The 16,479-nt window shown below is 41.1% G+C and overlaps 2 protein-coding genes across 2 annotated transcripts; both read right to left on the bottom strand.

Moving 5' to 3' along the window:
- Positions 1-3,205: 3,205 nt before the first annotated feature.
- On the bottom strand, positions 3,206-7,833 carry LOC118327120. Its single transcript, XM_035660394.1, has 4 exons — positions 7,333-7,833; positions 4,484-6,613; positions 4,285-4,386; positions 3,206-3,387 (listed from the first exon to the last, which is right to left on the bottom strand). The coding sequence occupies exons 1-4, from the start codon at positions 7,604-7,606 to the stop codon at positions 3,359-3,361; spliced, it is 2,535 nt and encodes an 844-aa protein (XP_035516287.1). The 5' UTR covers positions 7,607-7,833; the 3' UTR covers positions 3,206-3,358.
- Positions 7,834-9,342: 1,509 nt separating this feature from the next.
- Positions 9,343-13,820, bottom strand: LOC118325153 (bucky ball-like). The gene is made up of 7 exons (XM_035657764.1): positions 13,170-13,820; positions 12,884-13,033; positions 11,316-12,800; positions 11,095-11,196; positions 10,322-10,411; positions 9,737-9,806; positions 9,343-9,611 (listed from the first exon to the last, which is right to left on the bottom strand). The coding sequence occupies exons 1-6, from the start codon at positions 13,174-13,176 to the stop codon at positions 9,775-9,777; spliced, it is 1,866 nt and encodes a 621-aa protein (XP_035513657.1). The 5' UTR covers positions 13,177-13,820; the 3' UTR covers positions 9,343-9,611; positions 9,737-9,774.
- Between the last annotated feature and the right edge of the window lie 2,659 nt (positions 13,821-16,479).

Consider the following 16,479-nt stretch of genomic DNA (forward strand, 5'->3'; position numbering starts at 1 on the left):
AGTTTTGAATATAATGTGAAATATTTGTAAAATATGTCACTTAATCAGCGGTTGTCAGATTAATACATGATAGAAAGGGGGTCCCTTAAGGACAATGGTTGGGAACCACTGCTTTATGTTTTGTATATGTTTTGCAATCTCTCACTGTTAAAATAGCTCCTTTCTAACCAAAGTTGCAAAGCGCTTTACAGTAAAACCACAGATGAAAACAGAGAAAAACAGCAGAATTAATAAGGTGAAAATATGAAATAGTACAGAAAATAGTACAGTACAAAACCCACAGAACATAAAATATAAAAACAACAAGGTTAACTAAAGTAAAATGGACCAGGAAAAGACCTACAACTTTTAATATGAAAGAAACTTCTGTTCCTGTTCCTCAGCAGGAGTAAGTTTGTGATTTAGATGAATCAACTCTTTAAAGGATGCGACTTCATAATGAATCCTTTTCAAAACATCCATATTTGTGTGTTTGTGCTGTTCTATTTACCAAGTTAATACAAACAAAGTGCATTTAAAAGTGCCGCTGCTAAAGTGAGAAACTGTAAAATCTTCTTACTTCTGAGACTTTTCTCCATTTTTCTATCCTTAAGAGGAAATGATGGTGTTCATTCACCTGAATACATCGACTCACACTGATCCTGTAAAGGGAAATCATCAGTGCAGGATGTGTTATCCACAGAGGCCCAGACTGTTTATGTCGTGCTGTATGAAATATATATGACTCCTCCAGCTTTACGTGATACACACGGCATATCAGACATCCTGCCACCACCACCACCTCAAACTGTAAATCCCCTGGGGAGCCAATCACGCTCAAGCCTTTCACATTTACCCATAATGCAGGCGTCATGAAGATGGAGCAGCAGCGTGGAGAAGGAGTCGACGAGATATGAGCTCTGAGACCGTCCAAACGGTGCTGTCCATCCCCGCCGTGAAAACTGAAAAAATCTGAGGGGAAATCATGTGTTGCGCTCCAGTGCCGCAACTTTCCTCATCCCATCTGGCCTCGTTCTCCACACATTGTTAGCTTCAAAAGAACCTCTCGGTCCCGTTAGCCAGAAATCACTTATGAGGGTTGTTTGAAATTGCAAAAAAGCTTTCCCACTGTCTCTGTTTCAAACAATGCACCAAAGCAGGCCTTTCTTCCCTTTGAACACCGCACATTGTGTGGGCTTTCTGTGCACATCTCTCCATGGACGATGAGGAGAAGAAAGCAACAACAAAAAAAAGCAATCTGAGGCAAAGTGAGCAGTTGTTGGCTCGGGTAGAGACCCTGAAAATCATGCACGCACACACATCAACTCCCACAATTCTCTCACATGAAGCATCTGACAGAAACATGCACTCTACATCCCTGGTATTTACCGCCCCTCCAGCCAGGAAAGCTATTATTGCTGCATATGTCATTACATGTTTCATTTGGAACAGTGTCAGTAAGATTGGTTTCATTACCTGGTATCACAAGCCTGCTGAACAGTGCATAAACTCTAATGGTCTGGCCCAACACGATTCATTATTTATTCAATACATTTGTGTATTTTTTTCCCCCCTTGGGGAGTGACGTTACATATAATCAGTCAATAATGTGGTTCGCGGTCGCCTTCACAGCATGAAAACAAATACTATGACTCTAATAATGTCCTTTTTTGACTATTAATTCAATATATTGAGGAACTTTTTTTAGCACTGTGCTTTCATGTTTTAGCTGACACAGTCAGAAACAGGTCTAAGAGTCCACATCGGCTTTGTGACACAGCACAGTGATACATTTAGCTAAATCAGCAAGCAAACATGCTCACGTGTGAACCTATTGTGACATCACCCACGTCTGGAGTACATAAGGTAGCCCCACCCTAAAGCATACCCTGCTTTAGTCTATTTTACTCTAAATGGCACCATAATTTACTAAATGAACATTATGCTGTATGGAAGAAGACTTAAAACTAGAGACAGACCATAAACTCATTAGGAAACGGTTTACTGAGCTCATAAATCAAGTGAGAAGTCGGCTCTATCGGCATAAGAATCTATTCGCAGTAGCTTGCTGGTAGTTTAATTTCAAGTTTAACTTCATTTTTGTGTCGTCAACGACTGAAACGACAATTCTAGGCCATAAAAGGAAAGGAATGATTTTTAAATTTTAACCATTACTTCTTTACTGTAACTGAACCCCCTTTAACCAGTCTCATACCATTTTTCTCTCATCCTGACCGCTGTGAGCATGCCTAGGCAATGCATTCATCAGGCAGCAACCACCACACACTAGACCTCTGTGTAGTGCATGTGCAAAAGGGCGGGCGCTGCCCAGTGCTCACACAGCGACGGCATCATCATGGATAACCCGATGAATCTCAGCCTGAGGAAGTCACCGTGGTCATACTTGAGCATAACACTGACTACCCTCCAGTACTCTCAGCCTCATTGTGGCACGACAGGAAACGTAGCAAAAGAAGAAGTCATACTCTGGGGACTGCAAATATTCCATCCAGTAGTTTAGTCACACTACAAGCATTGCTTTATCACAAGACATGAAACTGTGTGAAGCTGCTTTGAAACCAGTAAAGCTACCAGCCTTATTAAGGCAAGCTACAGGCCTACACTGTTATCAAAAGGTCACAGGTTTGATCCCCCAGAAACAGTCTTCAGACTCACCTGAACATGAGAAACACCCACTGAAAGTCATTCTAGATAAGAGTGTCAGTTTAAAAGGTCTTATGCAAATATGTGATCACAGCGGCACGTTTAATGAATTATGTGCAAACCAGAGACGAAAACTGTCAGATGTTCACTTAAAAAGGTGAAACTGGTTTGTTGTAATGGACAAGAGGAAGATGGAGCAGTATCCACCTTTAGGAAATAACATGACAGACTGCATGAGGTTTCATTATCTTACCTCCAAACTGTCCGATATTCTCCTTTATCAACTTTTATATGAAATATTTCAATTTAAATTCTGCTTATCAAAGACTACTTTGAACATTTTCCTGTAACTTTTGCATTATTTATAAATGCTTTGATCATTCAGAGTAAAAAAATAAAGCTGAAATTTGACATTTATCATCTGATGGGTTGTGTAGTTCATGTAGAAATACTTCCACCTAGTGTACAAATGCAATTACTGCATCTTTTAACCACAATTGTACTCCACAAAACATTAAAAGAAAAGCAGGAAGTGCAGGTGCAAAAGAGAAAACAAGGACTATCATAAATCTGTGTTTATTATAATGTTAATAAATAGTGAACATAGTGATTTATTATACAATTCATTTACGTGGAAATAATTTAAATTAAGTGTACAGCATTTTTTTAAAAACCAAAGCGTTTTTCACTTTGTTGAATTGTGCTCATGTGCAAATCAGCATCTTGTGTCTTTTCTACGACTTCCTGTGGAGAGAAAGACAAATTACACAAAATATTAAAGCCAACTTGCAACCTCATCTCAGCTTTTAATGATGGGTGCAGGAGGAAAAATATATATATTTAAGATATCATCCCCGGCTAACATTTGGAGAACCAAAGTTTAAAAACTACATTAGGTGGTGTATTACTGGGTAAACAGAGCCATGTTTATGATAGTCATGTCATTAAAGGCAAAAATAGGTATGTCAATCTATAATAAATGTAAAGTGACAAATACATTTTTAAAGAAAGAACAATGTGTACATGAGTCTTAACAACATTGCTAATTTTACAGTTGCACAATTCAATATCATGAAGCTGCTAGTAGGGGTAAAAAAAAAAAAAAGCTTTCACTGGGTAGAAATTCAACATTATGTCTTTAAAAGCAGAAAGGGGAATAAAATCACAGCACATCACAAGTTCTGCCATGTTTTCCTTTTTTAAAAAAAAAAAAAAAAAGTGAGCAGAGGACAGATTTGATTCTAAAAGTGATCTTTTTTAAGTTTACAGACATTGTTCTGTTCTATAATATACTTTGACATTTCTGTTCCCTTTATTTACATTTTTGGTTTTGAGGTAATGCAAAAGAAGCTAATCAAGTTACATTAGTTTAATGTCGTGATACTTTGATTAGGTTACGGACTAAAGCTAATTAGTAATTGTATTGATTACATAGGAGGCAGGCAGGAAGTGACTGCTTTATCCACTTCTTGATCCAAGCCTTTTGTGTCCCTCGTGTCATTTTACACCTGTATTTGTGTACGTACAAGCGTTCTCATTTCTCTGCAATCAAAGGCTATTTTATTCTGTGTAAATCAGGATTTAAATGACTTGTGTTGCACTGACGTTAGAGCACAGTTAAGTAAAAAGCTAAAAGCAAACCTTGTGATTGTGGTTGTGATTTCTTGTGTTTATTCAAGTGCTGTGATCTGGCTTCATTCTTGGAGCTGTCAGGGTTAGGCATCATCGCTTTCCATGACTTCTCTGTTGGACGAAGCGGTTACAGAGAAAAGGTAGAGTTACAGAACAGCATGTTAAGGGTTAATTTGTCCTGGTATCAAAGTGAAAACCATTCACTTACCTGCTTGCCACCTATGTGGCAGGTAAATCTGATCCATGTTCCTCCATTTGTCCTGAAGGGAACTCGGCACGACACGGTTCTCATCCATTTCCCGGATGGCATTGCCATGGGGACAGTGGTGCAGCCTCTCCCATCCAACAGACTGATGCTGTGGCTCATTACACATACAGTTTCTCTCCCTCAGCTTTGGGTATGTCGCTGGAGGATATTTCTCCAAGTTTTGTTTGGAGGCCAGTGGCCTCTTGAGATCAATGAGCCTCCTGGGATCGTCATCTGCCCTCCATTTTGACCCCGTGCGACATGAGCTGTTCCCAGAAGATTCTCCCTCAGTGTCGTTTCCATGATGACGGCCACGGACATCAGGACTGGAACCTTTCTTCATCGGTTGTTTCTTGGAGTGAGATTTACAGGCTTCACATGTCGGTAAGAGTGCATCATTCCTCTGTTGGAAAGGAACAGCTTTTCTTTTTAAGGTCCGACTTTCCAGTCCTGGACTGGCGGAGGTGCAGATCCTGCGCTTTGCCAGACATCTGGTGCAAAGTCGTTCCCTCTTAGGGGCGAATGCGTTCTCATTGAAATTTCTGCTGAGGCAGCATTCGTGGTCAGAGAGGCTTCGCCGATCCACCTTGCCTTTGGGTTTGTATCTCTCCTTTGGCTTGCGAACCGTAGGTGGTTCCTTGAACTCTAGGTCTAGTTTTCTTCTTCTGGAAGGCACATCTAAGCCACGGCTGTTCAGAGGTCTGTTGTGCTTCTTGGGAGTCGGCGGCAACTTGCTACAATAGTAGACATTGTCAAAGTCAGCTAGCCAGCTGGTTGAGGGAAGGTAGGCAGGCAATGATTCGAATGAAGTGTCTTGGTGATCGTGAACAATCGAGTCTCGTCTATGTTGGTTTCTATCTGCCTTAAGAGGGGAATTATCCAACAGCAGCAAATAAGGTGCATGGGCCACCTCTGCTGTGTGCATCAACTCAGTTACAGGACTTTCCTCTGCAACGTCCATCATATGGCACCTATCAGCTCCAGACAACATCTCATCCCCTGGACCCTCTACAGTGGGGACTATGTCCTCCAGTTCATCCTCTGTCAGAGGAGGTAACTCAATCATGGGGACGACCTCTTCTGCAATAGTCTTCTCTCTCATGGTCAGCACATCTGTTGAAGGTACATCAGCAGCCAGTGTTTCATCGAGAGACTCTGTGTTGCTTTGAATCAGCGATTCAGGGGAGGAAATCAAAGTTTCCCCCATTGACCAGACTGTAGATTCCATCTTCCTCAGCTCATCCAGGTACTTGGGATCAAAGGGCAGGTGAACCACTTTGAAGTGAAAATTCTTGGATGCAATATTCAAATCTTTCTCACTGCTAGTCTCCTGAACATCACCATGAGGTGCTGCTTGGGAAACAAAGTTTGAGGCGACAGTCGCAGAGTCCGTCTGGTCCCTGGACTCCTCCGGAGCAGGGATCTTCTCACCACTGCTGGGATTACCGACTAACAGGATATCAGGACAAGCTTGGAGGGCCTGCTCTGACTGGTCTGCAGGAAGGTGCAGTTCCTCGTCCTGCAGCACATGACCCTGGAAGGTAGAACTACACTGGACCATATCTTGGGAAAAGCTGTGGGATACTTCTGCAGTCTCATGAGAGTGCAGGAGTTGTAGTCCCACCGGCGTGGTGCAGCATTCAATCCTCACCTCCTCTGTCTGAATCACAAAGCTGGAATTTGGTGGCGTCCTGGTTGAAGAAGAGGGCACCATGTCCTTTAGCTCCAGAGATTGATCCCCCTTCTGTACAGCCAGGGCTGGTGAGAGTGGCTGACTGGTGGGGATACCGGGGCTGTGGTTGCTGTGGACTGGGAGGGCACGGGAGGCCTCGACGTTGCTGGAACCTGGGGTGCTAGTCCTCTGGGTTGCCGACAGTGGCTCGGTTTGAACCTCAGAGCTGGTCATTTCTCTGGTCTGGCTGTTGTGTTGGTAGCGGAACCTGCGGGAGTGGTAGGCCATGGTCTGGTAATACTGAGGGTTGAGCATGCGTCTGTAGTCCATCAAGTGGAGGTGGGTATGGGGTACAACAAAGCCAGGGGGCTCCATGTACGGATTTGGCTGATAATTAGGCATTACTGGTATGCTGTAACCTTTAATAAAAGACAAAAAGTACATCTTATTAAACAGTTGAGATTTTTAAAATCACACCAAAGTAGAGTTCTGCTACCAGACTCAACAGGTGTTAAAGTATTTTAGATTAAGCTGTTGCATAACCCTGCTGGCTTAGGTTTGGTCATTTATCAATGCAATTTATCAAGAATTCCCTCACATTTCTCTGTGTCTCTGAGCTGAAAGAGGAAAAGAGACAATATATTGCATTAGCCTGGCGAGCAATGGATGAAATAAAGCATACAATATAGTGCAGCTTTGGGTTTCTGTGTGCCTATTAGGTTGAGTTAGGTTACACATACAGTTAAAGCTTTAGTCTCAGTTTAAGGCCTGAGAAAACTTCACACCACACAAGAGAAACTAATGGCGTCACTTCAGCAGCAAAATAAGATACAAAAATAATAGTTTAAACTAACACTAGACTGCAGCCACATTATCGGTTCTGTGAGGATGTATTTAGGCATAGTGGGGATTTTAGCTAAAAACATCATCATGCTAACATGCTAACATGCTGCTGTTTGATGTATAGTCATTTTTCTAAATAGCATGAACAAACTGTGCATTTGTACAAGTACATAAAAATAAGAATTTGCTGTTTATATAATTTGTGATATAAGCAACGGTATTTAGAATACATTAGTTAAGTATTTTCAGGGAATTTCCACCAAATAGACACAGGATTTGGATTAATGGCACTTACCTAAACCAGGGTAGCTGTAATATGGGTTGTAGGACACCGGCATGGGCACTGGCACAGGCCACTGCAGACTCTGCATGGGCAGGTATGGCTGCAAGGGTTGTATGTAGAAGAATGGTTTATGGTGCTGCTGGTGCTGCTCCTCAGGATGCTGTCCTCCAGAAGGCCCTGGAGCTGGCTGATGGGGCCCCTGGCCCTGCTGAGCTCCATATGCTGGGTTTGGACCCCGAGGGCCCAGACCGAAAGTGTGTTGCATGGTAGATGTGGCTGCTTCCATTTGCCAACTCCAAAGTTGAAATAGTTATTTCGTTCTTTGTTGGCAAATTAGTTGCAAGAGATTGTTTAACAGAATTCTCTGACAACAAAACACTCACTGAACAAATAGAAGATTACTACTAACAAACCAACACGGCTTTCAAGGTACGTTTTAAATCAAAAATCAAAGGTGTGGACTCATGATACACGGTAGCTTGTCAAATGCTGCACTGATTGGCTAGGTTTTGGTTCCAGGTGACATTGGTCCAATTAGAGTTTAATGAGCTTCTTTTAAAGCCAATGAATGTTTCCCACTGATTACCTCCCACTGTGGTGCATCAACTCACCTGAGGATAGGTAGACAATCGATCAGAGATAGGTGAAAAAGCAGGGTTGGCTTTAATTAAGGACTACAGACCTGCAGCTTGTCAGAATCATTGGCACAGGTCACAGGTATGTGGCTCAAAGTGGTGCATCCTCTCCTTTTCAGCATCTTTGTGAAGCTCAGGGGTTATTTTCTTGAAGGTCGCCTCATTTGCAGGTGAGCAGAGCAAAAGATTCTCTGAAATGCAAGGCACATATTCAACACAGCCTGTGTTGAGATGCAGGATTGACCCCTGAAGAGCCAATTAGGAGGTTAGATGATAGCTTGTTTGGTAGCCTGGAACAGTATTTATAGACAGTATTATCCGTGAAGAATAAACATGCTCTGTGAGAGACGGTGATTTTAAATCTGTGCTGCTGTTTAAAGAGGTTTTCTGGTGGGTGTGCCTTTAGGATAGAGCCATAATATCTACTTTTGCTGGTCATATTGGTCAGAGGAGAAGATATTTTGTCATAAAACCATAAAGAATGATCATCTAAATTAGCTGTAGTATACAAAAACATGTTTAAAGCATCTGATGACAATTAACTGATTAATCGTTTGGTCTCTTGAATGTCTGAGTACAGTGAAAAAGGCCCAATGCAATTTCTTTTCTTTTTTAACCCAAATACATTAAATTTTTAATAATGTAAAACAGAAACATTCACACATTTGAGTGTCACAAAAAAACAAACGTTTGGTATTTCTACTTGAAAAATTACTTAAATGATTAATTTCCTCCTAAATGACCAATCCATTAAAGCATCCAATGATACAGTTTAAGTAAGGTAGCCAGGGGGTGTAAGTGACGTTTGACCAAGAAACAAAACAAAAGTCAAACTTTCTTCTGACTTTATTGAATTCAATCTTTAATATTAAAACTTCATAAACATGTGGAAGAAAATATACTTCATGAACAATATTGACATTTATTGCCCTTTTGGTCCTTAACAGTGCAGTGTTCAGTGTTAGGTTGTTTGGTGTTTGATTAGTAACTGCTTTTGATTGGTTTAAATTTGATTTATAACTCACTGTTGCCCAAAATGTCACTTGCTTCTGGTTCTCACCCCTCAACAAAGCGAGTTATAGTAGTTATGTTTATACTGCAGCCATATCTATAGATCTAACAAGGTGTACTAAATTACTGCAGGTCAACATCGGATACTCAAAGCATAAAATGCTCAACTATAGAACATCTGCCTGATATTACTCCAAGTTAGCCAGGCATGTAAATCAGATATAAACCCCAGGAGCTCAACTAGTATTAAGAAAAATGTCACCTAGATGTCGGAATAACTCAAATTATCCCTCGTTATACAATAAGTGTAAATCTCTGAGCACAATGTGAACAGTTGTAAGATGTTATAATGTAAAAATGATGATTCAACACAACGTTTAAATAATGACAATATTTTATTGGACTGACCCCAAACAGTGACACACCATCATCTGCAACACAACCTTTTCAGCCCATTTGCCTGTTTGTGAAATTCATAAATCATGAATAGTGCATGGCAGTGTCACTGCAGAAACTTTATACATTTCTTTTACCATTTTTTTTTTTTTACTTTTATCTAACATAAAGAGGCTTTCTGTGCAGTGCATTTCACCTGGTGCTCTAAATATTAATTACATTACGAACAAATACACCTTTGGGGGGGACCTGAGGAGGAAAGAAAACATTTAGTTAAACAGATTTTTGACGAGACAGAAGTTTGAACATATTGAAAAGTGTGTGTGAACTGAAAAGATCCCCTGTAGAGTCCATGTTTCATCTTCTTCACCTACAGTTCAACGCGCTTTGTTCGAAAGTCAATCCGGGGGCATCAACATCTTGGTTCTCCTCTCATGGTAGAGCCTGACAAAGAATAAGTCACATTCAGAAAAATGAAAGCGAGGTCAGTGATAACAGTTGTAAAACAGAGTTAGATGCTTATGGAAATGTAATGTCCCTTGTTTGCCAAGGTTAGGCATTCTGGGTATTTATCCAAGTGATTTTATTGCTAAGAAGAGCAACCATGCAACCATAGACGTGTCCCCAGCAAGCCAAGAGAGCAATAGCTATAGAACAAAGATATCAAGTATGGATCAATATATTAAGGATCTATCATTATGTGTCGCTATGGAAAAATTAAATCTCTAAAGGAAAGCTGGAGTTTTATGATATAGTAATGATCAAGAAATAAAGAGACTGAGGTAGGGGCAATTACTGTATCATCTGTATATTTACCTCCATTTTAATTACTGTTTTTGTTTATTTGCCTTTTCATTTGATGATACATTGTATCTGCTGCCAAGACTGAGCATTAAAAAAATCCCAATAATAATAATAATAATAATAATAATAATAATAATAATAATAAGAATATTAACCTCTCTCCCAGTGTAATGGCGGCGGCTCATCGTCATCATTGTCCTCGTCTCTTGGCCTGTGGTACATCACTTTCCTCTGAGTGCTCATCTCTATAGAATAAAATAGCAGAGACACATCAATGAAAAATTATGTGTAATTTGAAGAATGACTTAAAAAGGAAAGGAGAAGAAGCATGATTTAAAAATGGAAACTGAAACTCGTGAGCAGTTTCTTTCTACCGAACTATACCCGCTACATCAAAGTCTGTGTGTTATCTTTATAAGAGGTCCTGATTTATAAGAGACATTCCTGTTGAGTCTTTCAAAAGTATTGTTTTGGCACCACAAGCCAACAGCCGTCTGGTTCCGTTATATTGGAAAGTTGGCAGACATCTCTACGACCATTGTCTCTAAAATTCAGCAACTCACACCAAAACAATAGATGGATTAAGAGCAGCAGAGATTCTTATGAATCATTTTGTGGCTTAAATTCAGTCACTCATCATAATATAGGTAATAGGTATAATAGGTACAGCAGCCATTTTTTGGGACCTTTGCTGAAATAATCTTTGGAGCTGGTAGCTGGTTGAGAACTGTGCGGTTCCATCTCAGCATTTCACAAACATTAAAAAAAAGGGTAAATTAATAAATTTGGGAAAAAAACTGCTCTGACTTGGCTGCAAAATTCTAATTATGCTGCACAAGCTGTTTGGGCAGATTGATAAGACATGCAAAATGATGAGCCGAGTAAACTTTGTTAGTTTAGGAAACTTTTTTGAGCGGCTAAATTCAACCTTGTCGTTGCAGAGGGGTTGCTTGTCTCCTCCTGGGAATTGCGTCACCGTCGCCCCACCTGCCCTGGTCGGACGTGGTCAGACCTTCTCTGCAGAGTCTGTCTACAGAGGAGCTCACACATTCAGCACATGACTCAAACACGATAATACAATTAAACACATATCTAGGATAGAAGTCGACTAAAGACATCAAAGAAAATAAATTTGTGGCAGAGACTTACCCTGGCATGTTCTGCACTGCAGCTCACTACTAGTTAACTCTCCAATCTCGCCATCGGCTGGCTCCTGCTGACAAAGATCATGACCTTCCTCCTGGTTGAGCGGCTCTACGGGATCTTTGTACTGGCCTCTTTTATACCAAGGTTTTGCAGCATGTCTCAGTGGGGCAGAATGGGGCTTCCTGGGCGCAGTATGCTTCCTCACAACCACTCTGACGGGCTGCTCACACCCTCTTCCATATCGGCTTTCCTCCTCGGAGTCTCCGGCTTCATCCCTGTACATCTTGGAGCTGTGGACTTTGCTCCTGCTCACCCCTTTCGCCAGGCTTTTCCCACAGCAGGCGCACATGTACCTCTTTGAACCTGGCGGCCATACCGGTTCTGCTTCTTCAGCAGCCTGCGGAGACCCGCCTACGACTTCTGCAAGCCTCCTGCCTGTATACACACGTTTGGGGAAGAGATCCGCATCATCCAGGTCTGTGGAGAACATCTCGTCTCTGGAGGAAAGCTCGTCCAGAGACGGACTGAGCACGCTCATCCTCTCATGGGTGGTGTGCATGACGGGGTAGTTGTAGAAGTAGGGGGCAGCTGGGGAGGAGAGGTGGCCGACTGCAGCATCTCCAGGTGTCAGAACGCTCTCAAAGGGCAGCTTGAGGATCTGGTAGTTTTGATCGGCTTTCTGATGTTCTGGTTTTGAGACTTTTTCGCCACTTTTGGCGTCTCTGAGCGATGGCTGGCAGGGGGTAAAGGAAGATGGCACTGATGGTGTTGAAGGCAGGATTGAATCCGCTCTCTGCTTCTGGAGCTCTTCGGCATCGCATTTGAGAACACTTGGATCGGTCACTGAGGTATCTGACTGGATATCCGTGACCTCCGCTTTCTCAAGAGCGAGGAAGCGTTCATCTGCTGCAGGCTGCTCAAGCTCAGAGCACTCTTCGTGAACAGAGGAGCTGTCGAGAGGCAACTCCTCTTCCAGTCCTCCTGACCAGCATTCCTGAGGGCTCAGGCCATCTAAGCTCCTTTGGCTGGACTCGCCGTCGTACACCGCCGTCGTGGAGTCACTGAAGGTCACAGCCGGAGACTCCAAACGGCTGCTGTCAGGCGCCGAGGGCAGGACATGACCCTGCTCCTCTCTTTTCTTATCTTCTCCTGGAGAAAACATCCCCGAGGACTGTGAGGCAACACCAGAGTCCAGTTCTCTCTCGGCTCCCTGCAGCTCACCACCTCGAATCTTATCCAGGCACTCGATGAGCTTGGTTATGGCGTCGCTGGGGTCGGTCTGAGCCTCTGAACAGGCCATCTCTCGTCGGCCGTGAGGCTGCGGGTGATACTGCTGGCGGGGCATGTCACCCCAGGGAGGAGGAGCGTGGAACCGAGGTTCAAACATTCGCCTGTGGTCCATTGGGTATATCGGGGCGTGTGGGAAAACAAACCCGGGGTACTGCATGTACTGGTAGGGGTTCATGCAGGGACGGCCAAAGTTAAAACCTAGGGAATGTAAATGTGAGTGAGATCTCAGGCAATAAAGACTTGTTTAATACAATAAAAATAAAGTTTAAATAGTTTGATACCTCCAGGCAACCCATACTGACTGTATGGGTTGTTCATCTGCCAGTGCTGGTAGAGGTAGTAAGGCTGAGACGGTGGCTGGACGTAGAAAAAAGGTCTGGGATGTTGAGTTCTCTGTTGTCCGCCAAATGTGTGTGGTTGCTTGCTTCCATCTGCAGGAAGCAGCAGTTTAAATTCAATAAGTGAGGAAATAAATGTTATTTTCAAGCACACAGTTCACACAGTTCACAGCACTCAAACGTTATTAAACCAATATTTTAATGTGAAATTAGAAAGAAAAACCCTTACCGTCCATTTTCTCTCTCGTGTTTGTTTAACCTGTCAGAAATAAAACGCCGCAGAGGAAAGAAACCCGATGAACATCAGCAAGCCTCGGATGAGCAGCGGGAAAAGTTACAGTCGATTCTTCGATAAACAAACAGAAGTAGAAACGCTTCACTCTCAGGTGCGCATATCGTCCTACCAACAAAAGCCCCACCATCTCCGCTCATTAAGTCATATAGGAAACACCTGCTGCGGCCTTCAAGTGCAGGCGGACACATCAGTGCTGAGGGATCAATAAGGCCACTTAAAGCAGGATCAAATGGAGCTGTTTTTTTGGTGGAGCAACAAAAACTTGTGCAACTCTCAAAAAAAAAAAGACAGAAACATAAAATAGAGACAATAAAAATCCTGGAGGAAAAAAAACACATTTAATTTTAACAGCTATTGTTTTTTATATGTCCAAATCGTCATTTAACTTTGGAAAAAACTGCATAGTTGCTTAAAAATGTTGGCTGCGTCATAAAATGTGTTGGCTGAACAATGGCTCATAAAAACCACATCATAATCGATGCATCAAGGCACCAAATAAACCACATGTCAATTGTATTTTCTTTCTACAGAAGACAACAATGTCATAAGCTATGTACTGTGGGAATACAGGAGATATTTTGGCTGCCAATTTTAGCATAAAAATCCCCCAAAATTACCATTTGCAATAAAGAGAAAACCCCAACAGAAGAACTCTATTTAATTCAAAGTACAAAGCATTCACTTATTTATTATTTTTTGTCTTTCTTTCTACATTTCTTTCATTTTTGTTATATTGGTGTTTAAAAAAATAGTTTTTTATATATTATTCTCATTCTGTGTTGTCTGACCTAGATACACAAATTGAATATAATAAAAATTTTAAAAACTAAATCAATAAAATATAAAAATAAAGAATCTTTTTAATCATTATTTAGGTTTTTTTAATGTATTAATTAATATATATCTTAGTGTATTCACTTCACTCTGTACTTCATACTGTATATATCTTGCTAGCATATTCATATATATCTATATTATTTTTTATATCCCTGTACATATGTACATTACTCTGCACAAACTTTTTATATTTAAGTTGCACATGTACAGTTTAGTTTTTAGTCAAAGCTGCTCAAATATTTGCACCATTTTTACTTGCATATTGCATATAGTGTATATATACTTTTCATTTATAGTCTTATATTTTCGATTATAGTTTGTAATATTCTTATTTTGTGATATCTTATTGTACTTCCACGTCTGTACTCTTGCACTACATTCCCTTATGCTGCTGTGTCTCTCAGAATTTCTCCTAATCTTTCGTCCCCCTGGCCATTAGACTGTACAACAGCTCTTACAATTTCCTCCTCCATTTGCACCATTTGCACTGTTTTCATTTTAATTTGAATGTTAATTTTAATTTTTAATGTATGTATGTATCTAGTGTATGATGCTGCTACTGGATTGCTTGAATTTCCCTCGGGATAAAATAAATTATTCTATCTATATAATCTACCTATCTATCTAACCTTACCTATCTATCTATCCTATCTATCTATCTATCTATCTATCTTATCTATCTATCTACCTATCTATAACCTATCTATCTATCTAATCTATCTATCTATCTAATTATCATCTATCTATCTATCTAAATCTATCTATCTATCTATCTACAGGGATCAATAAAGGTACGTCCCAGTTCATCTTATCTAAAGTTGAATCCTAATATAATAACTGCTGTAAATGGTCTTTTTCCCAAACATAATGGAATAGCGCCAGTGTGGTTGCAGTAGTGTAAACAATATTTAACCCAAACGTATGCCTGATTATAAAGTACAATGAATTGTTAACAGTCCCATAAACACCTTGTATTTTTTATTTTGTTATTTTTTATTATTTGCACATACATTTTGCAACTTGTTTTATTTCCCACCCTTTGCACCTCCACCTCCCATTTGCACTGTTTTACTTTTGGCAATGTTTACTGTAGGCTAACTGTTAATTTAATATATTATATACATACATAATACTTTATATGCTTAAATGCTTTTTATGCTTAATTTTGATTCTGTTCTAAGGTAGGGTTTTTAGTTTAATGTATGTTTAATGTATGGCTAAACTGGATGCTTGAATTTCCCTCGGGATAAAAATAAAGTATCCTATGCTATCTATCTATGGCTATCCTTATCTAATCTATCTATCTGTCCTATCCGTCTATCCCCCTGTCTATTTAAATATCATCTCTGTCTATCTAGTCGTGTCTATCCTGTCTATTTATCTCTCTAAAATCCTCCTGTCTATCTATCTATCTAAATCCTATGCTATCCTATCTAGTCTATCTATCTATCTATTGTCCTATGCCTGTGCTGTTATCTAATCTAATCTATCTATCTATCTATCTATCTGTCTATCTATCCTGTCTAGTCTTCCCTTCTGTCTTAATCCTATCTATCTGATCTATCTGTCTATCTCTAAATCTGTCTGTCTATCTATCTATCTATCTATCTGTCTGTGCTATCTATCTATCTGTTCAATGTCTATGCCTGTCCCGTCCTATCTGTCTGCTCTAATCCTGAATCTAATCTATCTATCTATCTATCTATTCTAATCTAATCTATCTAATCTATCTATCTATCTATCCCTAATGCACTCTATCTCATGGTGGTTTAATTTTTAACCCACCTCCCTCATCCGTCCCGCAGCAGAGGTCGCTGTTCCCACTGCAGTTTCGGCGGCCGCATGCGGCAGTGTCCTCCCTCCCTGTGGTCTTTTCACAGGCAGCTTACGATCCGCTGTTTCTCGGCTTTTCTTCCTTCTTCCACACAAACACCTCAAATGTTTGTCCAACATTCAGCCTTCTGCCCGGCAGAGGGCAACCCGCCCGCCGCGACCGCCCACACAGCCGTAAGGATTGATTGTGGCTCGTTTTGGGGGGGGAGGGAGGGAGAGAAGAGGGGAGAGAAAGAAGGGAGAAAGAGGAGAGGAGAAGCGGAAAGGTTAAGCTTGAGGAAAAAACGCATCAACAGCCTGGCTACCTCGTTAGCTAGGCGGCTAACGTTACCCCCGGAAGAAGTGTGTGTGTGTGTGTGTGTGTGTGTGTGTGTGTGTGGTGTGTGTGTGTGTGTGTAGTGTGTGTTGTGTGTGTGGTGTGTGTGTTGGTGTGTGTGTGTGTGTGTGTGTGTGTGCTAACGTTGCTAGCCGCGGGTGGGCAACTAGCTCTTTAGGTTGTTTGATTCAAACCAAAGAAAAAGAAAACGAGAGCGAGAAAGGAAAGAGGGATGGTGGAGGGTTTGTTGTTGCTGCT

This window comes from Morone saxatilis, unplaced genomic scaffold, assembly GCF_004916995.1.
Source record: "Morone saxatilis isolate NCDOM2014 unplaced genomic scaffold, NCSU_SB_2.0 Contig0, whole genome shotgun sequence".
Lineage (NCBI taxonomy): Eukaryota > Metazoa > Chordata > Actinopteri > Moronidae > Morone > Morone saxatilis.

Bases quoted from the DNA above. Each gene is read 5' to 3' on its own strand.
- LOC118327120 (XM_035660394.1), bottom strand. From the start codon at position 7,606: ATGGAAGCAGCCACATCTACCATGCAACACACTTTCGGTCTGGGCCCT. The intron at 4,387-4,483 runs GTAAGTGAATGG...TTCGTCCAACAG, and splicing joins GCCACATAGGTGGCAAGCAG to AGAAGTCATGGAAAGCGATG. The intron at 3,388-4,284 runs GTTTGCTTTTAG...TTCTCTCCACAG, and splicing joins ATCACAACCACAATCACAAG to GAAGTCGTAGAAAAGACACA.
- LOC118325153 (XM_035657764.1), bottom strand. The intron at 12,801-12,883 runs GTATCAAACTAT...TACATTCCCTAG, and splicing joins TCAGTATGGGTTGCCTGGAG to GTTTTAACTTTGGCCGTCCC. The intron at 10,412-11,094 runs GTTGAATTTAGC...TTTATTCTATAG, and splicing joins AACCCCTCTGCAACGACAAG to AGATGAGCACTCAGAGGAAA.